The following is a 25086-nucleotide window of genomic DNA, read 5'->3' on the forward strand; positions in this document are numbered from 1 at the left end:
GCTCTACAAAGAGGCTGCTCTACAAAGAATGAAAACAGCTTAAAGAGGAAAAAAAAAAAATCAGCCCCGATTTTAACTCCATTTAGTCCACTAAGGAAAAGAATACTAAGTCAGGTGGGGAATTTGCTTTCTTTATTTTTAGTTTAATATGTTATTTTAGATTTAGAATCCATATGATTAACTGTGGTGGAGGGAGGATAATCAAATATTCAACATTTAAGTGCTATCATCCTAGCAAGGACATACTGAGTAGATAGCATCATTCTCATATGTGGGTTGAGATGAAGCTGCTCCAGACGAGTCTCTTTCAAAGTTAATTGATGGAAACTTCCCACCTTCAGGAATTTTTATTACCTTAGCAATGCTATGCCAAGACTGCTGAGACACAGCTGTGGGTGCTGTGCAGCCGCCCACATCCCAGTGTCAGGAAGGATGTGCTTTTAAACCTCTAATTTATCTAATAATGTCTTTAGTGATTTGTGTAGGTTTGGCATTGTGATGAAAATGCTTCCTGGCTTGGCTTATAACAAGAATTCAGTTTTCAGTTTTAAAATGTACATTGTTTTATTATATTTTGCAATTTTGTATTGGTTTTTTTTAGTTACACATGACAGTTGACTCCAATATGATACAGTTGTGCATGGAATAAATCTTATTCTAATCAGGACCCCATTCTTGTGGGTGCACACCATGGTGAGATTTACATACGCATTTTCATATATGTACATAGGAAAATTATGTTAGATTCATTCTCCTGTCTTTCCTTGTACATTGTTTTAATGTGCATATGAAAGAGATTTGTGAGTCCACTTAGAAAATAACCTAAAGAAACCTATCAAGAAAGATGTATCAAAATACTACCCCTTTAAAAAAAAAAAACACCATCCTGTCCATCTAACAGAATTTATCCACCCATGGTATTTGAGAATGAATACAAATTAAATGTTTTTATGCCATAATAATTGATTTATCTCTTGTGGTTCCTGTTTTATAAAAAGATGATAATATACAGTGCTAAAAGAGAGCCAGTGTTCATAATAAATTATAATTTGACTCCTTTCCTTTTCTCTAATGTAAAATATTGATTGGACTGATGCCAGCCTGTACAGTAGAGATGAAATAATGAGCTATTGTAAATAAATGTTTATAAGAGGTAGGAAATAATACTCTTGCTTAACAATTTCATAACCAGTGAGTAACAATATTATTTTATTTTAAATTAATGGTGTAGTCATGTCTTTAAAAAAAAAAATGGGTAAGGCTTAGTGGTGAATGCTTGCCTCTCATGAATGAAGCCCTGGGTTTGATTCCAGCAGGGGATTGAAGCATTCTTCTCTAATGGATTCACTTAAAAGATTGATTACATTTATCAACATAAATTTCATTCAGGTTTTAAGAAAACATATAGTACAGGGGGCTGGGAATGTGGCTCAGTGGTAGAGTACCTGCCTCACATGTGTGGGTTCAGTCCCTAGGGCAACCCCTGCCAATATATCTGACGTAAAGGTAGATTATTCCTATATTACTTACAGAAAGAATACTGTTTCCTTTCTACTGAAGTATGTGAAAACATGTGTTTGGATCTGAAGTATGTTTTGTGTGTGCATTTATTTTATTTTCAATCAGCATCTCAATGTTACCCAGGCTGGTCTTGAGCTCCTGGTCTTAAGAGAGATCCTTTGGCTCAGTTTCACAAGTAGCTGGGACTACAGGTCTGTGTCATTGCCTGGTTAGTCTATACTTTCATCTGCCTTTTTCCCCTTTTTGAAATTAAAAACCTTATTTGGCATTGAATCCCACCATTATGTATAATTACAATGCACCAATAAAAAATAGCAGGAAAAGAACCCTTGTTTGGTAGAGAATTAAGAATTTTAGACCTGGTATAGACTTTATAGAGTTATTTTATTCCAATTGTTTTTTCCTTTTTCTTTTTCTTTTTTGTAGTGGGAGTTGAACTTAGGGTACTCTACCAGTGAGTTACATCCCCAGAACCCAGGCTATTTACTTTATTTTAAGACAGGGTCCCACTAAGTTGTCCATTCCAGCCTTAATCTTGGGATCCTCCTGCCTTAGCCTCCAGAGTTGCTGTGGTTTTTAGGAGTGGGCCATTGCACCTGGCTTTATTCCATTTTCTTAATTTTCCAAAATTTTTAGGTCTCTCTCAGTATGTAACTAACTGTATGTGTTCAGGCTCCAAAGTTAATAATGATCTTTATTTGTTTGTTTATTGTAGTCTTGAGCTCAAATCCCTCAGCCCTTTGTTTTGTAATCTTTATAGGAACATGGAGAAGTTACTGTACAATTTCTGAGTATCTGAGATATCTATGTATATGTAATAGTCTTTTGTATCAAGGATCCAGGTATAATAATTAACTCTAGCAAGTACTATAGGAGAAGAAAATACTAAAGTTTCTCCTATGATTTGGTCCTACTGTGAAACCTAAAGATATCAATATTCATCTAGACTATAAAGAATGAACATCTTCAGTACTAAAACTTTGATTCTGCATTTCAATCCAATAATTTTGAGTTGTTTCAGTGCTGGGAATTGAGCCCAGAGTTTCACACATAAGCACACATTCTACTCCTGAGCTACATACACCCTAGCCTTAATTCTGATAATTATTTGGGTAATTCTCACAATGATTTAATATCTGTCTCCTTAAAAACTGCTCCAGATACTGAAACAAATTAATATAATTGTATAAACGTTGTTGATGGTCATTAGAATGCAGTGTATAATTCTAAATCTTTGACTACATACATTTTGGGCTTTAGCTAGTTTTTTCATTTTTGGGTGCTAGGGATCCAACCCAGGGCCTTATACATATTATGCATGCATTCTACCACCGAACTATATTCCAAGACACTATTTTTGAAATAGAATTAAAACAGTAAGACTGACCTACCCAGATAAATATTTGGAGGATAAAGATGTCAGCCAATGTGAGCTGCAGGAAAGAGCAATGAGATCATTCTTGAATCCTGGTTTTGTGGTATTTGTCTGTCTGAAGGATATTTCTGCCATTCCTTGTTTATTGAGTTCAGTTTATGATGATTTATTAGAGCCTAGATTTCTGATTTATAGTATACAACATTGAGAAAGTACACACAGAATTCAAATATGCACTCATACATTCATTAATATAAGTAGCTTTAATAAACTTTAATATTTTACTTAGGTGTTTAAACTTATGGGAGCCTTAATGATTTTTCAACATTGTTCAAAAGATATGTATGTGTATAGCTTGTGTATGATTTAGAGACAGAATGGATAATGATTTTTATTTTAATCTATGAATATGTAAAACCTGTACTTTGAAACAAAGTAACAAACTGATTTGTATGAAAACATTTCCTTTTATTCATAAGATGTGAATCACTAGAGGTAAGAAAGGGGAGATCACTTAAAAATATATGTTGGTGTATAAAAAAAAGCAAAGCATTATTCTTGGACTATATTTGAGAGTCCTAACAAAATGGATGTGAATTTAGAATATCAGTCTACCCAAAGAACACACTGCAAAAGTGAAAAAAAATTTAATCATACTAAATGAACATCAGTAGTATTTGCAATACAGTAACATTTGTAAGCCTAGTTCTAGTTCTCCCATTGCCGTGAGTTTTTGGCCCTCTCTTGACTTTTCTTATGCTTATTATTTTTGCCAAACTTTAAAACCTCCAGTATAAGGATCTTTCAAGGATTTTAAGAAAAGTTTTTAAAGAAAGCAGTTTGCTATGTTAGTCATTCCTGGTTAATTCTCTTAAAGTGGCAAGCATTAATGATAAGCTTTTATTTGAGATGTATCAAATATTCTCTGATGTGACTGTGTTTTAAAAATATATTGCAATTCTGATTTTTCATAAATAATTTTCAATTCAGAGCCAAAACCATGAGAAGTTATTCTCACTAACTAGTTTTTTGACATGTAGGAATTGCTGATGTGGGTGAAGTGTCTAGCTTGATGTTTTATATCTAGCTATTAGTCATCTAATCCTCCTCCCTATTTTACTGAAAATATTTTCATTCTGTCTGACAAAAAGTAAAAAATTACATTAACTGTGACTAAAAATGTACTGCAAATGACATATTAATGAGACTAATGGTTCTTGCCTTATTCTCTAAAGTTTTTCATATTCTTACCTTTGGTGAACCTATATCCAGATAGCTTAATTATACAAAAGGTATCATTTTCTTTGGGAACTCTAGGGAACAAAGATTACAATAAATGTTATCAGATCATTTGTTAATATAAAATTAAAAACAAAAGAACCAATTAAATGTCCTAACTATAAACTAAAAGATCACTTTGGACATGTCCCAGATAGTTCTCCTATCAATGGGAGTAAAAGCATCACAGAAAGATTAAGTTGAGCAATGCTCATGAAGAACTTAGGTCCGTGAAGGAAAATTTTGACTCCAAGAAAAATTCATTTAACTTAGCATAAAAAGAAAACTGGTTACACTGTTTGTAAACCATTTGGATTTTAAAGGGATTTCATCAGTTTGTTTCATAATTGTTTCCATCATAATTAGGATTCAGAATACATACTTACCCCCACATCTGGAGCAATACCTAGCTAGCCTTATCTCATTCATCTTATTCTATTTCCTTTAAAAACAAAATGCTAGACACACATACACACACACACACACACACACGTCACAATTCATGCATTGATTTCATTATTTACTAAGGATCATAACCTCTTAATTTAAAAAAATACTGATGAGGCCAGGCATAATGGCACCTATAATTCCAGCTACTTGGGAGGCTGAAGCAAAGGGCAACTTAGTGAGACCCTGTCTCAAAATAAAAACTAAAAACAGAAAAAGAAAAAAGAAAAAGAATTATTGGTGATTGACATAGAGAATTTTCTATTCCCCCGCCGCCCCGGGACTTGAAATGTAAGTATTGCCATTTTATTGTTTTGGAATCACTAACTGCATTGGTCTCACCTAGACCTGTTATAAAAAAATGGCATTAGCTCCAAAATGTTGTTCATAATCATCTTGTTCACAGACTAAACATTCTACCCTAGATTTTGTGCCCAAGTACTCCCACCTACAATTCTTTAATTACATTTAGACCACAGTGATTTACAACTCAAGTCCTGTTCTTTCATTTTCAATTTAGAGTTCATGGTCCAACATTTTAACCATATCCTTAAAATAGATGCTACCCGACATGGGAACAGAGAAAAAGTCATACCGTCAGAAAAACTGATTTATGCCATGCCGAGTGCAGTGGCTCATTTGTAATCCCAGTGGCTCAGGAGGCTGAGGCAGGAGGATTGCAAATTCAAAACTAGCTTCAGCAACTTAGTGAGGCCCTAAGCAACTCAGTGAGACCCTGTCTCTAAATAAAATACAAAAAGGGGCTGGGGATGTGGCTCAGTGGTCAAGCGGCCCTTGGTTCAATCCCCAGTACCAAAAAAAAAAAAAAAGAAAGAAAGAAAAAGAAAAACTGATTTGTTTAAAAATTATTCCAAATCCCAACAATTTCTTAGCACAGATAGTCTACTGCTCTAATTAGACTATTTCATGTCTACTTCCTCTTAATCTCTCCTTTTCTTCCACGTGCTTTCTAAAAACCCACCACTTGGTTGATAATTTAACCTAATGGTCCTCAAAGTATGGCTCTCAGACCAGCAGCATGAATATCACCTAGAAACTTGTTAGAAATAAAAATTATCAGGTCCTATTGCCTACTGAGTCAGAGACTTTGTGGATAGGGCCCAGCGATCTGTGTTTTAACAAGCCCTGCAGATAATTCTGATGCATGAAAATGTTGAATGAATTCAGCCACATTCTTCATTGAGAACGGTTCTTTTGTTGATATATATTCTGAGCAATAGAACAGTGCCTGCCACTGTAAGCCCCAGTAAGTATTTTTTGAATCAAACATTAGATTAGTACTTCCTTTTCCTGCTGACAAATCTAGAAACCTATCTGCATCTGTATTGATTTTCTTCCCTCTTTTTCCAACTAAGGAAATGTGCCTTATTCTGTCAAAGGACAATATTTTCATATATAGATTGAATCTCATTCCTTCTTGCCTTTTCAAGAAATTTGCTTGAAATTTTGATCATCCCCTCTTTCCTGCATTATCACTTTTCTCTTTTTGAGTATGTTTGTTACTTTTGGGGGGTGGTTACTGGGGATTAAACCCAATGGTGCTTTTTCATTTTTGTAACAGTCTCACTAAGTTATGCAGGCTGGCCTTGAAATTAGGATCCTCCTGCTCAGCCTCTTGAGATGCTGGCATTACAGGTGTGTGCCATCACACCTGACTCTATCAGTTTTTCTCTTTTGGATCATTTCATTTCATAGTCAGACTCTACACTGTGCTAAAACAACAAAAGCAACAACCTTTCCCTGTCTTACATGTTCTTTATCAGTTATTACCCCATATATCGTTTCCCCTCTTTGCCAAACCTCCTTATGTCCTACCACAAATCAATTCATTCTAGTTTGATTTTCACCTCTCCTATTCAATGATTTTTTTTTTTTTTTGACAAAGCCAATGGATCTGGGGGCAGGAAAGAGTGCTGGGGATTGAATCCAGGTGGGCTTTACCACTGAGCTACATCCCTAGCCCTTATTATTTTGAGACAGGATCTCACCAAGTTGCTGAGGCTGGCCTTGAACTTTCAATCCTCCTGCTGAAGCCTCCCAAATTGCTGGGATTACAGGCACGCAGCACCACCTCCAGTTTAAGCCAATGATTTTTATAAAAAGCACCAGTGAGCCAGGCATAATAGCCTGTAATCCTAATGACTTGGGAGGCTGAGGCAGGAGGATTGCAAGTATGAGGCCAGGCTAGACAACATAGCGAGATCCTATCTCAAAAAAAAAAAAAAAAAAAGGCTAGGAGTGTGTGGTTTGGTGGCAGAGTACTTCTGTGTGCAATCCCCAGTACTAAAATTAAAAACTAAAAAACAAACAAACAAACAAACAAAACATGAGTAACCCAAAGTGTAAATTCAGCTGGGCATAATGACACATGCCTATAATCCCAGTGACATGGGGTATCAAAAGTTCAAGGCTAACTTAGCAAGACCCTGTCTCAAAATAAAAAATAAAAGGGCTGGGTATGTAGCTAAGTTCCCCTTTGTTTAATTGCCTGTACTGCCCGCCCCCATACAAGTGTACAATTCCATGGTTTCAATATATTCATGGTTGTTCAGTCATCATTGTAATCTGTTTTAGAAAATGTTCACCACTCTGGAAAGAAATACCTCATGCAGTAGTACTAAGTAGTAGTAAGTCCCCATGCTTGCTGTCCCTCACTCCTGCCTACTAGCCCTAAGCTATTGCTACTATTAATTTAGATTTTTCTATTTTGGATTTTTCATATAAGTAAAATCCTACAATATATAGCTTTTCTCACAATGTTTTCAATTTTCATCCATATATTGGAAAGACATCATATAAGTGCTCCATTCCTTTTCATGGATGAATAATATTCTATTGTATGAATATACTGCATTTCATTTATCCAATATCAGTTGATAGACTGATGTTTTTTAAAAAAAATCACTGGCTGCAGCTGAGGTGGTGGTGCACTTGGTTGCTTCTGCTTTTCAGCTATTATGAATAATACTGTTATGTATATTCATGCACATGTTTTTTTTATGAAGTATGCTTTTATTTCTCAAGTATGTATACTCACCCTCTCTGTAAGGTCTCCTTAAATTAATCCCATGGAATTGTTGGGCCATATGGTATAATGTTTAAATTTTTAAAGAACTACATAATTTTACATTCACACTTAGGGATATACGAGTGTTCCAATTTCCCCCAGAGTCACCAACACTTGTTATTACTTGTCTTTTTCACCCTCCCCCCAGTTCTGGAGATCAGACCCAGAACTTGCACATGTTAAGCAAGAGCTCTACCATTAAGCTATGTTCCCAGTGCACATATGATGTGTTTTGAGTTAACTTTTTAATATGGTAAAAGGAAAGGGTTCAACTTGATTCTTTTGCATATGTATACCCAGTTATTCCAAGCACCAAAGATGGTTCTTTCCCCCACTGAATTGTTTTGACATTCAAGTTGATGATGATTTACAAGTTATTAAATTCAGTATTCATTTTTTCACTTATGAATTGGACTTCTCAGCAGAACTGTTGACTACTCCCTCCTTCAAATACTCTACTCTCTTTGTTCTCTTGCTGTTTCTTTTCAATTTTTATAGGTTCCTTCTACCAAGCTTTTTTTTAAAAAAATTAATATTTTTAGTTGTCCATGGACCTTTATTTTATTTATTTACATGTAGTGCTGAGAATTAAACCCAGTGCCTTACTCATGCTAGCCACAACTTCAGCCCCTTCTACCAAGCTTTTAAATATTGGGTTTTCAATTACTTTGTGTAACAAATTATCACAAAACTTAGTGGTATAAAGCAATAATTTATTTTATGACAGTTTCTTTCAGTCAGGAGTTACAGACTGGGCAAAACAGAGTTGGCCTACTCTGATCCATGATGGTTGGAGCATCAGCTGAAAGACTTAGGCTGAGGACTGATATTACTTGAAGGCCTGTGCACTTACATGTCAAGCAGCTAATGATGACTATAGCTGCGGGGCCTTCAGTTCATATCCACATAAGTCTGTTTGTGTGGTTTCTCCTTGTATGCTGGTTTGGGCTTCCTCACAACATGGTGGCTAGGTTCCAAGAGCAAGCATCTAGAGGGAAAGAGGAAGAAAGAAGCCTGGGGCCATGTGGCCTTTTTGACCAAAATTCAGAAGTTACAAAGCATCACTTTTGCCACATTTTAAAATCAAAGTAGTCATCAAGTCTTACCTCCATGTAAAGGGAGGGAAACAGATTCCACCTCTTTCTGGGAAATGTCAAGGTTCTATAATAGCATGAGGGCTGGGGATGCAGTTCAGTGGCAGAGTACTTGACTAGCCTGTGAGGTCCTGGGTTAGAGCTCCACAACCACAAGACAAAAAATCCTGGGACCAGGGACATTGTTGCGACCTCTTTTAGAAAGACAATTTGCCAAGTCTTTTTTGGCCACATAATTCACATTCTTCTCATATGTTAAATATACTCCACCTCTCCCCTAAGGTCTCCATGACTGGCATCATGCTCAGGCTGAGCTTCAGGATCTCACTGAGGTAAGACCTAGGTGCAGGTAGAGATTCTTTGGGTATGGTTTCTTCTTTGCACTCTTTGGTTCTTTTTCATCTGAAAACCTATGAACTAAAGAGGCAAATACAGCCCCCACCCCATTACCCCTTGTATAATGTTAAAGCATAGGATAATCTTCTTATCCCAAAAGGAGGAAACCAGGAGGCACACAGAAGTCACTGATCCAAAACAGTTGTCTTTTTACATTTTCTCTATGTGATCCATTCTGTTTCCATAGCTTTAAATACCATCCATATGTTTGTGACTTCCGAACTTACCAACATTTCTGAACACCATACTAGAATGTCCAATTAACCATTTTATATCTTTACTAAGTTATCTCAGATATTTCCAAATAAACATGTTAAAATGAACTCTTGGTATCTACTTCACCCCTCTTCCTCCACTTTATCCCACTTCCTCCACAAATCTGGTATTTTCCTAGTTTCCTTTCTTTGTAGATGATCATACCATTCATTTAGTTGCTCAGATAAAAATCTAGTTCTTAAGTTTAATTATTTTCTCTTTTCCTTTCTCCTCTTACATTAATAATCAACAGATTCTATATTATCTTTCTCTAAAGTAAATTCATTTCCCTTTCTCACCTGGTTTGTAACTGTATTCTTATCAATCACACTTATTCATTCTTGTTTCCTTCTAATTTTCTTTGACACAGCAACCAAAGTAATATTTTAATTCATGTGTGACTAAGGCGTTCTCTTGCTCAAAATCTGTGAATTTTCACTACACTTTGTGTAAAATTTAAATCCTATACCATGGTCTAGAGAGCCTCCAAAACTGGCCTTTGCCTAGCCTGTAACTTTATTCTCTGCTTTGGTATTTACCCACCATGCTTCATTTCCTCTGAGTTTCTTCTCCTCCTGAGTTTCTTTTAGTTCCAAGTTTTCATAAAGGTCTATACACATACTATTCCCTCTGCCTAAAATATTTTCTCCTGACTTACCACTCCCACATAACTGAGTCTTCATCTTTCGAAGGAATGGCATTCCTGACCATCCTACATAGGTACTACCCCCTTTATTATTCTGTCACTATATTGTTTGTTTCCTTTATAAAACTTTTCCTGCATTTTAATTGTATCTTATTTGTTCTTTATCATCTCCTTAGTTGAATTGTAAATCCTAGTAGGTCAGGTGCCATCTCTGTGTTATACACCAAGTGCCTAGTAGAGTTTTTAACCACATAATACATCCTCAATAAATATTTGTAAGACTGAGTGTGGTGGCTTATCACCTGTAATCTCAGAACTTGGGAGACTGAGGCAAGAGGACTGCAAGGTCAAGGCCAGTATGGTCAACTTGGTGTGAGACCCTATCTCAAAATGAAAAATAAAAAGGGTTAGGGTTGTAGCTCAGTGGTAGAGTACTTGAATATTGTTTAAAGATATAATTTGAGGTGTTATTACTAATATAATTATTAATGTTCAATGTATGATTTCCTAATTTTTACTGAAAATTGCCTTTATTTTTCTCTTTCAGTAATTGCCCTTCATTTTTGGCTGCTGCATTAGCCAGAGCCACATCAGATGAAGTGCTTCAAAGTGATCTTTCTGCACATTATATCCCAAAGGAAACGGATGGCACAGAAGGGAGTGTGGGTGAGTACTTTGTACATTATTTGTTTAAAAATCCTAAAATCACGTGTAATGGTCCATAGAATATATCTGAAAAATACTAAATCTAATTACATTTACCCACTAGTTGATTATAGAGAAAAAAATGCAAAAATTTTTATCAAATAAATCAATAAAAAGAGAAAAGAGGAGAGAAAACACAAATGTATTTTGAAAAAGTGTAGTAGTATATGGAAGGTAACTGTAACAATAGGAGACTGTCATAAAAATATGTAGATAAATGGAAAAAGTAGTGAGAAATATGAATACACAACAATAAGTGGATGAGGTGCGAGTTTGAACAAAACCCATTTAAAAAATTTAAAATCTAAGTTAAAAATCAGATATAAAAATTTAAGAAATTAGTTGTAACAAAGCTTCTCATTAGTTATACTTTGTGTCTATCAGTGAATCCAGCTCTTAATGACAGGCATGTAACGTGTAGTTTAATTATATGGGTCAACAGTCTTTTTTTCCAGGAATAGTATTAGCCTCAATTTCTTAATGCATATTTGTTAATGTATTAGGTCTATTCGTTTGACAGGATTGAATTTTTGTAAAAATTAGAGAACTATTACTCTAAGTCCCCTCTGTTTTTTGATGCTGGGTATTGAACCCAGGACCTTTCCCATGTCAAGCATATGCTCCACTACAGAGCTATGTCTCCACCACACAACTCCCCCAATTTTAAGGAATTTTACTAGTTCATGCTGTTTGTTCTGTTATAAATATTTGCTTATAAGGTAAGTAAGGAATGAAGTATATTATTAATTTGAATTGGAATGGCTAGATTCCAGAGAATGTGAGGCAGATACAAAAATAAACATTCCTGTTCTTTATCTTTCTAGATTATTATTATTTTTTTTTTACAGAAAGTTGTCAAGGAAGGAATTACTCTGCTTGTTTTTAGTAAGAGTAATTGATTTACCTGGAACCAAACTGTTCCAGAGTCAAGCTGGATAGGATTCCTGCTACAACACATCGGTCTTTCCTCTTGTACATGGAAAGATAAGAGAGATTAAAATTCTGCTTCACTGAAGCCAGCGTGATGGCTGACTCAGCTCCAGCTCAGTACAATGACATTAGCGACTGATGAATAATTTACAGCTGTGAGGGGGTGGACTGCTACATTGGATGATTTTCACTTTTTCACACCCCCTTTTTATTTTATTTTTCCGTTTCATGTGGCAATTATTTATGTACTGATACCCACCATTCCCTGCAGAAGAACACTTAATGTTGCAAGATTGAAGTCCTAACCTACATGCCTATTTTGGAAGAAATTTCTGAACCCCAGAAGATAGCGAAAGTAAAATGAAGGGTTTTTCTTTTGGTAGATATTATTTTCTAATTTTGTATTTTTCCAAGATATTACTCAGTAATGTCTTCTTCTATTGCTGTGATTCATACTGTACTGTAATTCTAAACTATTGGCAAATCTTTAATCTGTTTAATCCAAATTAATCCAAATTACTCAGCGTGAATTGCTATGGGGACTATTGTGATAATTCATACATCAGAGTGGGACATGAGCATAATGCAGTCACTAGCTTTTTAACATTTATTTTTTAATTGTAACTGGACAACGATATCTTCGTTTCATCTATCCATTTTTATATGGTGCTGAGGATTGAACCCAGGGCCCTGCACGTGTTAGGCAAGCGCTCAACCGCTGAGCCACAATCCCAGCACCCCCCACCAAGTCACTTAAAGATACCGAAGGTCCCCAGTGAAGTACCAGTTTGTTCCTCGTCTAAGCTGTTTCCAAAAGAAACTTAAAAAAAAAAAAAAAGCCTTAAAGTTCTTTTCATATTAATGTCATACCTAATAGAATGTCTGCTAAGTAAACTTGCATATCTGACTTGATACAAATTTTATTTGGTAGATGTAACCTTGTTCAGACCACCTGAAACTAATTTGAAATATCCCCCTGAAAATTAAAAACACAAGGGAAAATTATCACTAATATGGAGGAATTTAAGAGGATTTTGATGTTTGTATGAATAAATATATATGAAAACCTAAATACTTTCTGGAAAAATATAAATGAACAAAGTTTACTTAAAATGAAAAAGAGACACTGTCAAGGACAAAAACATAGGGATTGACCAAATCGGTGAATATTTTGGAATGACCAAAGAGGTATTACAATGCTTTTTAGAATGGACATTCTAATTACACAAAGAAGAAAAATTTGTGTAGCATAACACAATACCCAAACCTACCTTAGACAAAAGTAGAAGAGGAAATGACGGCTCAGCCTTAGTAATGCAAGTAAATATCTTAAAATATTTGTATATTGACCATTAATTCAGTAGATATTATTGAGGACCCACCATATGTCCCACAATGATAGGACAGAATTTGGCTCAAACCAAAATGTAGCATTTATGTTAATGTACACTTAGGAATTTTTTGGTTGTTAAGTGGCCAGAAGCACAACTCAAATTAGCTTTAGCAAACCAGAATTTATTGGCTAAGTTCCACAGTAAGGACTACATAGTTACCTTCAAATGATGTCAACAGAAGCTGGTATTTCTCCAACTCTAAGCTGTACTTTCTATCATTTTGATTTTATTTTCAGGCTCCATGTGGTAGCAAGATGACTGATGGGAGCAACATGTCTTCATTTGCCCAAGTTAAAGTTGAACAGAACAATAGTAGCTTTTCTCAATTGCTCTTACATAAATCACAGAATTTGCTCTAATTGGCCCAACTTGGATAGTTATCCATTCCTGAACCAATCACTGTGGCCAGAGGAACATGATTCTCTAGTTGGTTAGACTTGTATCACCTTTTACCATAGGATGCACGTGGATTGAGACCAAGAAGGAAAAAGAACAACATTTGCTATTTCAATCCATGTGCATATGTGTAATAAATTAGAGCAAGTTCTGATGTCAAATAAACTGATAGGAAATATAAACCTGGGCAAAGTGGCACATGAAAACTGAGGCAGGAAGATCTAGAGTTCAATGACAATTTGGGCTTGGGGGTATGGTTCAATGCTAGAACTCTTGCCTAGCATACACAAAACCCTGGGCTTGATCCCCAATACCACATACACTCACACAAAGAAATAGGAAGAACCTATATCAAAACTGAACAACATGGATGGATATGGTGGCACATGCCTGTAATCCCAGTGATTTGGGAGCTTGAGGCAAGAGGATTGCAAGTTCTAGGTCAGCTTCAGCAATTTATAAGGCCCTAAGCAACTTAGACCCTGCCTCAAAATAAAAAGGGATAGGGATGTGGCCCAGTGGTTAAGCACTCTTGGGGTTAAATCAGGTGGTGGGGGGAATCAACAACAAAAAAACTGAGCAACATAAAGAAGATTTAAATTAATGAACAAGGAGCAGAGTGGGTGGCACATGCCTGTAATCCCAGTGACTCAGGAGGCTGAGACAGGAGGATCACAAGCTCAAGGCCAGCCTCAAAAACTTAGGGTCTCACTCAGTTGCTTAGGGCCTATCTCAAAATAAAAATATAAAAAGGATTGGGATATGGCTCAGTGATTAAGCACCTCAGAGTTCAATCTCCAGTACCAAAAGAAGAAAAAATATATATATAATTCAATTAATTTATTCCTAAATAAGACTCAATATGAAAAATATTTTAGTTTTTTCCAACTTAACCTATAAATTCAATGTTATCCCAAACACAATAGCAACAGGTTTTTCTGCCCAAACTTGGAAAATGATTAGGTAGTTCATGGGAGAATGGGGGTCAAACTGCCTAAGTCACATCTTTTGAAACTAAAGTAATAATAGGAAAACAAGTCTTCCTGATATTAAAACATTTTAAGGTTATTTACCATTATAGAAGTGGATGTAGAGATGAGTGAAACTGAATGGAAAATCAAGAATCATGTAATATTATATAATATTTTATATAATAGCTTACATCTTCATTTATTCAAGTAACATCTAATGATACTCTTCTGTGTAGATACTGTACTGTGGCTAATCAAGGACAAAAGACACAGTCTGACCTGGGATTAAGAATGATTTTACCTGGGCTAGGAGTGTATAGCACTTGCCTAGCATGTGCAAGGCCCTGGGTTTGATCCCCAACTCCACAAACAATAACAACAACAAAAATAACAAAATCAGAATGATTTTACCTGTTTGTGAAATGTTCTATAGAATGTAGTGAATACTCAATAAATGTTATCTATTGTTATAAAATGTGGTTAAGAATAATTATAGGGGCTGGGATTCTGGCTTCGTGGTAGCGTGCTTGCCTTGCATGCATGGGACACTGGGGTTCGATTCTCAGTACCACATAAATAAATAAAATAATAAAGTAAAGCTATTGCATCCATCTACAACTAACAAAAAATTAAAAAAAAAGAATTATAATAGTGTAGTATAATGGGAACATAAGGAAATGAGCGACTGGGAAAGGGAGTAGACAGCTCTAGTGGTTACTGAATATTGCAGGAAACTGGTATTGCTTTCCTTCACCAAATTAACCTATCAATTCTACTCAACAGATAGAGCAATGATGTAAATGTTCCCTACTCATATTGTTCAGTGTGGTAACTACTGGCCAATGTAGTTATTTAGCAATATGGCTATCATGACCAAAAACCTGAATTTTAAGTTGTATTTAATTTTAATTTAAATAGCCATATGTAACTACCGGCTGCCTTATTGGTTGGACCGTGTATATTTATATAATAAGTAATATACAAACCAAAGAATGATACAATGGTTTATATTATTATCTGGGAACTGTCCTAATTGTTAGTATCAGTTATTTGTTTTACCGAACCCCATTTACTCTCAAACTTTCTGAATTCATTTATTTTGTAATCTTCTGTTCTGACTGAGTCAAATAAGGACATATCCACTTCAGGGTCTGCATTGGGGACCTTTCCTGCTGCCAGGACCAGATGGGTTACAGTGATACAAGTAGGTCATTGTTGGATGAAAGAAATATTATTTAGGAGTGGGAATGTATCTCAATGATGGAGCACTTGCCCAGCATTGTGAGGCTCTGGGTTTAACCCTCAGAACTGCAAAAACAAAAATTAAAAAAGAAGAAATAATCTCTGGCAGCTGGTGCTTAAAACAACAATAACAAAAAAGAATCGCTCAAAACTATCAAAATATTGGGTTATTTATTGGCTTCAGTTTTCTTCTTGTACATACTCTTCAGGCTGTATTTGCTCTTTGAACTTTATTTCTCCTTTAGTTGTACACTTGATTTTCAGTTATATAAAACTGTTTAGGTGGACAGTGCCTCAGGACAAGATTTGCCACCCTGTACTGTTAATAGTGAAAAAAAAAAAAAGAATAACATTGTGAGGTCAGCTTTCTGAATATAGTTAATTAAAAAAGAGTTTTACCTAAAAAAACAGGTAAATAGAGTCACAGATTAAAGCAAGGGCAGGACAGGAGTCCACGTTCCCAGGCTGTTGGGAACATATCGTCTTTTTTCTTCAGGATCTGTTCTGGATTGCTGAAGGCATCTGTAGCCACTGCCCATCTGGCACACATTTTTTCAGGCTGTCAAGCTATATCTGATTTAGTAAAGTAAAATAATTAAAAAAAATTTTAACCTGAGATGTAGGAGAACTTTCTAAAATATTTCAGACTGTCAAGCTAAATCTGATTTAGTAAAGTAAAATAATTAATTTTTTTAACCTGAGATATAGGAGAACTTTCTAAAATACTGACCTGAGAAAATCGAATTGCCTCTTGATTATTCCAATAGCTGCAACTTGACTGGATGGTTAAATGATGTGATATGATCTCTTTAGTATACCATTTAGTGTGGTTAAAATGTTTATGCATTTAACAGTCTACTGAGGGATACAAGTCTGTCTCAGAAGTCAGCTAAACTATCCCAGGTGTGGTGGCACACACTTGTAATCCCAGGAACTCAGAAGGCTGAGGCAGGAGGATCCCAAGTTCAAGACTAGTCTGAAGAACTTAGTTGAGATCCTGTCTCCAAAAAAAAAAAAGAAAAAGAAAAGAAAAAAAGAAAAAGAACTGGGGATATAGCTCAGTGGTAAAGGGCTCCGGGGTTCCATCCCCAAGCACTACAATAAGTAAGTAAAAGTTATCTAGCCTACACTGGGTCAAGTAGTGGAGAGATAGGGTGAAACAGTAGACCGAAGATGAAGAATCCTGTTAGTATTGCTCTTCTAATTGCTATCTCCTTTTTTCTATCCAGGTTGTCACTGACAGAATATAAGTACTTTTTTTTCCCCTTTGGGAAATCTAAAACATTTAACTCATAATTTAGCCTGTTGGCTAAATGAATTAAACTATTACCTAAAATCCTAATAAACATATGAAATAACAAAAAATATATAATTCAGATCCAAATAATCATTTACAGGGGCCAGAGAATTTAAGGAACTGTACATAAGGGAAGAAGTCTGGAAGAAGGAGAGGGACAAAGACAAATTGGTACTCAAGGTGAATTCTTCCTATTCTGTAGTTTGTAAGCTGTTTTTCCTAAGCCTTTCTCGTTCCAATAAGCTGGATAACCAGGGTTCATACTAGTCATTCTTCTAAGCCTCAGAGACTTTCTTCTCCAGGTCATATTCATATAGCAGTCAACCAAAAGGGTGCTGTAAATACAGTAGCCAGAGTATTTCCCCAGGCTGGGAGAGAAATCAAGTTCATAATAGGCCCTGCCCTGGCTGGAGATTTTCTTCTTAGGACATAAGGATATTTTAGTGGCAGTGTTGGCAGATGATTTTTTATTAGACAGGCTGTCATTTTCTCTTTTCAGAAGCAGCATTTCATTTTTCTTGAGAAGGAAGAATTTCTTCTATTAAGAAGCTTGACTAAGGTGACCTACTTCTGTCTTTACTAAGCAGGCAAGTGAAAAGCAGTTTTACAAGGCTCTTTATTGGGGGTTTCTGTTTCTTTCACAGAGATTGAGACAGTGAAATTGGCCCGTTCTGTCTTCAGCAAACTACATGAGATTTGCTGTAGCTGGGTGAAAGACTTCCCTCTCCGCAGGAGACCCCAGCTTTACTATGAAACATCAATCCATGCCATCAAAAACATGCGCAGGAAAATGGAGGACAAACATGTCTGCATTCCTGACTTTAATATGCTCTTCAACTTAGAGGTAAAGTGTACTTCTGGAGAGTCAGTGACATTTAAAAAAACAAAAGGAACACCTTGGTGGTTCTGTTAGAAAAGAAGAATTAATTTATTTCTAATAGTATCTCTTATAGGTTAGAATAAGATAAACTGCAAAGTAGCATAAATGTGCTTGCATTATGTAACAGAAAAGGAACTATTTGTTATTTTGATTAAGTTCAAATCATTCAAAATTGGGATCACTGCTATTTTGAATATATTTACATGATTCAAAATTGGGAAAATAAAATCTCTCTTATCCTTGTCTCTTATTCAGTTCCCCTCCATGAAGCAAGGAGTTACCAGTTTCTTGTGTAAGCTTCTAGAGCTGTTCTATAAACATATAAGTAAAAAATGAAACTGTTACATTAATAAAGCTTTTTTTTAGGGAAAATATTTCTACAATATAATCAAATACTATTTAATTCCCATAACACTACGTTACCATATGCAACACAAACATACGGAGTAAATTTAAAGCTGAGACAGTTTTTTGATTTTGTGTGATTTTTTTTTTTTTTTTTAAGTCTTGGTCTCTGAGATAGGAAAGTAGTTGGAATTTCATTTTATGAATTTCTGTGACTGACAAAGATCCATATGAGCCTTGTCAGCTTAATAACCATTTTCTTGATCACTTCCTCCTCTTTTTCTATTAAATGTACTATGTTAATGTAAACAGAGGTAGGTTTGTTTCCTTTGCCTGTCACTTGCCTCTCCTCTTCACTAAAGTCCATAACTTAAAAAATACAATGTAGTGATTTACACAAAGCACAGTATTTCATTCCTTCAGCAGTTAAATAACTTTTAGTGACTGTCAAGGTCTAATCGACAGTGATGACTGGCTGGTAATTGGTGCTTATGAAGATATTAGCTGATATCTGTTTCCAGTTCCATGCTCATGCAAATCTAACCCAAAGGCGAGGTGATAAACAATGTTTTTATCATTATATCAACTTAAATATTATATTCTGATTTGAGCATCTTATTGCTAGTTTTTTTACTTGGTTGGTTTTTATTTTGCCTCTATATTTAAAACAGCCCAAAGGCCTAACTCAGAAAGGAATACCTTTGTAATTGTGAAACAAGCTTTGGGAGCTATTTGGTAACAAGTATTTAGGATTTTATGAATTTTCACAAATAGGATAATTTCACTTTTAATTATAAGGTAATAGAAATGCATAAAAGCCTTACCTTTTTTTTTTTTTTTTTTTGTACCAGGATTAAACTTGGGCACTCGGCCACTGAGACACATCCCCAGCCCTATATTTGTATTTTATTTACAAACAGGGTCTCACTGTGTGGCTTAGCACCTCACCATTGATGAGGCTGGCTGTGATCCTCCTGTCTCAGCCTCCTGAGCCGCTGGGATTACATGCTTGCGCCACTGCACCTGGCAAGCCTTACCTTTATATTTTGTTTGACATATGTATATTTTTGTGGTACTGGGGATTGCATGTCCTAGCTGCATCCTGAGTTCTTGATTGATATGTTAATAATAAAATATTAGAAGTAACCTAAATCATTCAAGGAAATGATAGTATCGATGCTCATAAGCTGTATAAATGACAAAAAGTATATACAATTTTATGTACACTATGATCCTAATTTTATTTTTAAAAAAATATATGTATAAGCTCAATGATATGGCTCTTGTCTAGCATGTGTGAGGCCCTGGGTTCGATCCCCAATACCACCATAAAAAAAAAAAAAGAATTTAAAATTATGTGGTAGGATTATAGGTGATAGTTTTTCATACTTCCTTTATATAAATAAAATATATATATGTGGTGCTGAGAATCGAACCCAGTGCCTCACACATCCTAGGCAAGTGCTTTGCCATTGAGCTACAACCACAGCCCCCATACTTCTTTATTTTCATAAATTATCATATTTATAAGGAAAATGTCAATAAATGTTTTCTTAAAAAGTATACACTACTTTCTAAAGAAATCCACTCAGCTCCCTTTTATTTCTTCCAGTGCTATACTGAGTTGTTTAAAAATGAGTATTGCTTTATAGATAGAAATTCTACACAAATGGTTTTTCAAGACAATTGTTTAGTCAGTCTTCAATGACCTTCTACATGGTGTTGTTTAAATTGCAGAATGAACTAGTCATAATGAGTTTTAGACATAGATTGCTTTATGGACCTTCGTATTTGGTACTTTTATAAAAAAGAACTTTTTCAAAGCACAGATATACCCTGTTTTAATATTTCTTTCAAACTCAACTCTACCGAACATGAGAAAACAAGTGGGAAAATTATGATTTGCTTAAAAATCAATGACAGACCCTGAATTCCTATAAGAGTCCTAGACCCTAATGAAAGAGAAATGAACAGACTTGCAAATAAAAACCATACTTATTGTTAACCTAAAGGGGAACTCAGGACTCAGTAAGACTTGAATGAATCATAGGTCCCCTAAGTCAGATAGATCTGAGATTTAAACACTTGAGTTAAAGATGAATAATTAAACTGCTTAGTGGTCAAAACGTAAATCTAGGATGAGGCTTCCTTTGTCAAGACAAAGCAAAAGGTTAGAAGAGCCTCCCGTGGTGGTTGACCTTTGTGAGAAAATGTGAAGCTAAATCTTAGATCTTGGGGCAAGACAAAGATGTCAGCCCCACAGGGCATTTGGGCATCTGATGTGGTTCAAGTTTGGTTAATTAACTATGCTATTTATGGAAACTCGATCTGACCATGAATGATTATAAAGGAAACATTATAGTTGAGAACTTGTGTGTATGTTTTCTAAACAACCTGAACATTAATTGGCCTTGTGCTGGAAGGCCAATTATTTCCTATTGTTCTCTGGCATTTTGAAAAAAGTACTCAATTCCTCCTCATACCCTCTCTTCCACCCCTCACCAACTTGTAACAGCAATTTTGAAGCAAAGTATGTGGGTGGTTTCCATGGTACAAGACAACAACTTTCACAGAGAGGGCACTTCAGCCTGAGCTAATTGGGCATGATGTGTTCCAGTGCTCAGTGTGTAAACACAGATGCCCTAATTTTGCAGGTATTTCAGCAGTTGAAAAGGCATGTTAAGAAAAGGAAAACCTTAAATCTGAATGACAAATGCCATAGAGAAGGAGGATGGGCAACAATGTTTCCTGGGGATTGGTTCATTTGAACCACACTGTATATAATTCTTAACTGTTCTGTGTTTCTATCAACAGGATCAGGAAGAACAAGCTTACTTTGCAGTGTTTGATGGCCATGGGGGAGTAGACGCTGCCATTTATGCTTCCATTCACCTACATGTTAATTTAGTACGCCAAGAGGTATTTCCCCATGATCCTGCTGAGGCTCTGTGCCGGGCCTTCCGGGTCACTGATGAGCGGTTTGTGCAGAAGGCAGCTAGGGAGGTATGCCCTTTCCCATGAATTCCAGCTATGAATGTCCTAGCTGAACTCACCTTGTTCTATTTGGTTAAAAGGGCTATTTTGGACTTTTCTCTTTCTGGACAGACATTATCTAAACTATATCTTCTTGACCCATGGTGCTGGATTCAGTTGTTCTGAATCTAATTCCCTCTTCAGGAATAGTTCAGTGGGGTATAATGACATACCCTATAGAAACAATCAAGCTATAATTTTCTGGATTCATTCATTGCTGGATTTGGCAGGCGATTTTTTTCAGTTGTTGATGGACCTTTATTTTATTTATTCATTTGTGGTGCTGAGAATCAAACCCAGTGCCTCACCCATGCTAAGCAAGCACTCTTCCACTGAGCCACAACTCCAGCCCCTGGTAGGAGAGTATTATCTTTCCTTTCTTTCCCATCATCTGTCAGGTTCATATCAGGACCAGAAAGCTCTCTGAGCTTTATTGCTGAGAAGATCTGAATATGGTGAATATAAAACAATGGTTTTAAAAAAGAAAGAGAAACTAGAATTACTTCCGTACGTTTGGTTCTAAATGTGTAGGCAGTGTTTTGCTGTGTGTCTCTTGGAAAATTTGTTTGAAGAGGATAAATCCTTAGATGATCCTTGATCTGATCTGATCTTAGCAGGAAGAAAAAGTCAGGCTCATGTCCTAAGGTTAATCAGATCTATTTTTTATTGTGAATGAAATTCAGGGGCTCTGTATTAAGTCTAAAAGTAAAAACTTTTATGTATCATTCTGGCATGTAAGTATAGTATTCTATATTGGACTCCTAACTGGGGGCCAACTACCTTCTATTTTTTTAAACTAATTACACAAAAATACCACTCCTGTCACGTGACTTAAACATTAACTCTTGTGGGGAGATCAGGGTAATCATTTAATCCATTTCTTTAATCTTACAGTTATGCTGCAAAGCAATAGTGGGTCTCAAAATTCATGAATCAATAATTCAAAACTCCTTATATTAAGCAAGAGAAATATTATGTATCTTTATACCCACCCTCAAGTTTTAATTTATATGCAAATCCAACAACAGTCACTACTAGGGTGTACACACAGATGTGCAGCTGGAAAAACAACAGTTAACAACAGTTAACCTCATATCCTCCCAGTCTCTTGAGGACTGGCACTGTGCGGCTCTGCCTCTCTTGAAGCTGCTGGCTCTTAACATTCTGAACAAATTGCTTTGTCTTTTTCATCCTCTAGTCTATTCCTTTTCATCCTCTAGTCTATTTTTTGTCTTTGTCTTTTTCATCCTCTAGTCTATTCCTATGTCTATTTTTTGTCTTTGTCTTTTTCATCCTCTAGTCTATTCCTATGTCTCATCAAAATTATGGCCATATTTATCTCCCTCTCTTTTTTTTTTTTTTTTTTGACCATGTTTACCTAATTTGTCAATGGTCCTAACATCTCAGTTTTACCGATAGATCTCTCCAATAATTTATAAATTGTCTCACTAGTCACTTTTCTCCTTGTGCTTCCATGTGCTGCTAACTGCTGGGAAAAAGTAGCTATTCCTATTGTGAAGCAGCCCAGCCTCCTGTTCATTCCAGGGCATATGCATTGAAGTGTCTTTATCATGTGTTCCAGAGGGCTGAGTTGGTGAACATTCTGTGTGGGAAGATATTTTATCGGTGGGTGAGGATTTATAACAAACTTTCCCTATATAAGGAAGTTGTTTTTCTCATTGGATATAAGGAGCCCTTTACCACCCCTGACGCATTGGTTCTAATTTAGGCCAGGTCCTTAGTAACAGAAAGTCATGCTCATTTGGTGGTGACTCATGTCAAATGGAGATATCATTTTAGTATCTTAGGATCAAGGGTTTTAAGTATAATGGTAGATGTTGCAGTAAAATTCCAGGCTATTTTTATGCAATGTTTCAAAAACAAAGGCCCCTAAAAATATTGTAGACACATTAAAAAAAAAAATTTCCCCCCAAAAGTATAAGCACCTTAGTACTTCAAGGAATGTATGCTATCTCTTGGCTCCTTATCTTGGGACCATATAATAATAAACCAAGCAAAGCTTGGTTTATATTACTTTGTATAGCTGGGATACTTATTGAACATATAGTAGGTCAATAATGAAACAGAGACTAAAATATGGAAATCTTTAAGGCCTGATATAGTGGATTTAACAATGTACTGGAAGGAAAAAGAATTTCACCTGTTTTGTATACTAAAAACAACCCAAACAGTTTTTTAAAAATCTGTATTTAAAATGGAATTAATCATCCCCTATCTTGCATATTATACATCAGGTAGATTTGTGTATGTGGTTAATAAGACAAACATGCATATAAAAATGCATGGAAAAACATGAGTTGCTATGTATTTGTGAAACTGCCTAATAGTCTACATTCCAAATGAATAGTTCAATTATAAATTGTTTCTCAATGAAAATTTGGTGTCTATTTTCATTGACTCTAGTTTTATCTAAACTATTTTCAGAGCTTAAGATGTGGGACCACAGGAGTGGTGACTTTTATCAGAGGCAACATGCTACATGTGGCCTGGGTGGGTGATTCCCAGGTAATGCTTGTGAGAAAGGGCCAAGCTGTTGAACTAATGAAACCACACAAACCAGACAGAGAGGTACGTATGGATTGTTCTATTGGAGCACATGTCATAGAGGCAGTTTTCTAGTTATTAATTAGGATTCACTCAATTATTATAATTATTGCCATTAATCTCAGCAGTTGTGCCTATCTTCCACAAGAGAAGCTTTTCAGAAAGCTGATGAGTATTTAAACTGTTAACTATTAAAGTAGATGAATCAATCCTGAATATCCAGTAAGCTTCTTTTTATTGCTTTGCTCTTTAGGATGAAAAACAGCGAATTGAGGCCCTTGGAGGTTGTGTAGTCTGGTTTGGTGCCTGGAGAGTGAATGGAAGTCTGTCAGTCTCCAGAGCTATAGGTAGGAAAAACAAATTTGTCTCTCCTCTTCTAGCTTACTGTCTTGTATTTATCTCCGATATGAGGAAACTGGAGATAATAGTTTATCAGTGTTTATATGTGTAAAATAATAATTGCCAGTTGCTTTTTAATTATTTGATTCAGTTAAACCTGATTGTAAACTTAAATTCCATTATAAAACAGGGACCATATCAAGAAATTCAAAGCATGAATTTAGCCAGGTGTGGTGTTGCACACTTATAATCCCAGCAACTCTAGAGGCTGAGGCAGAAAAATCACAAGGCCAGCCTAAGCTACTTAGTGAGACCCTATCTCAAAAATAAAAATGGGCTGGGGATATAGCTCAGTGGTATAGTGCCTCTGGGTTCAATCCCCAGTGCAAACAAAAACACAAACAAAAAAACAAAAAAACCCCTAGGTTCTGTTTATTGCTTTTTCCTTTAAATAGAAGCCTTTAATTGTTAGTGTACAAATCTGCCTAAAATCACAATGATCCTCATTTCATTCCATTTTGGGTCATATTTAACCAGTATTTTCCAGAGAATGGAAAGCTTTACATTTATTTATTTATTTGTTTGTTTAATTTATTTTAAGAGAGAATTTTTTAATATTTATTTTTTAGTTTTTGGTGGGCACAACATCTTTATTTTATTTTTTATGTGGTGCTGAGGATCGAACCCAGTGCCCTGTGCATGCCAGATGAGCGCACTACTGCTTGAGCCACATCCCCAGCCCACCCATATTTATTTTGTTTATAGCTTTACATTTTTTTTCAGTTAATTTAAAAATCACATAAAAAACAGAATTCATGGGGGAAAACATTATACTTTTTATGTGAAAACCATTTTCCAAACATGGAATATAGTAATTTGTCAGATAACA

The 25086-nt window shown here is 35.6% G+C and overlaps 2 protein-coding genes across 5 annotated transcripts in view; one reads left to right on the top strand and one right to left on the bottom strand.

Annotated features, from left to right (window-relative positions):
* Ppm1e (protein phosphatase, Mg2+/Mn2+ dependent 1E) overlaps positions 1-25086 on the top strand; it is a 153282-nt gene that overhangs the window by 121816 nt on the left and 6380 nt on the right. Inside the window, exons 2-6 of the mRNA XM_076869756.1 lie at positions 10648-10766; positions 17680-17879; positions 21075-21263; positions 23739-23882; positions 24112-24205. Coding sequence (XP_076725871.1) covers positions 10648-10766; positions 17680-17879; positions 21075-21263; positions 23739-23882; positions 24112-24205 — 746 coding nt within the window. The remainder of the gene's footprint in view (positions 1-10647; positions 10767-17679; positions 17880-21074; positions 21264-23738; positions 23883-24111; positions 24206-25086) is intronic.
* Positions 1-25086, bottom strand: part of Trim37 (tripartite motif containing 37) — a 190459-nt gene that overhangs the window by 38349 nt on the left and 127024 nt on the right. For 3 of the 4 annotated variants that reach the window (XM_076869752.1, XM_076869755.1, XM_076869751.1), the window contains one exon: positions 8406-8697. The exons of the other annotated variant lie outside the window; for it this stretch is intronic. In XM_076869752.1, the coding sequence (XP_076725867.1) occupies positions 8601-8697 (97 nt within the window). In that variant the 3' untranslated portion in view covers positions 8406-8600. Of the gene's footprint in view, positions 1-8405; positions 8698-25086 lie in introns of those variants that run through there. 4 annotated transcript variants of the gene reach the window in all.

Source organism: Callospermophilus lateralis, chromosome 11 (genome assembly GCF_048772815.1).
Source record: "Callospermophilus lateralis isolate mCalLat2 chromosome 11, mCalLat2.hap1, whole genome shotgun sequence".
Lineage (NCBI taxonomy): Eukaryota > Metazoa > Chordata > Mammalia > Rodentia > Sciuridae > Callospermophilus > Callospermophilus lateralis.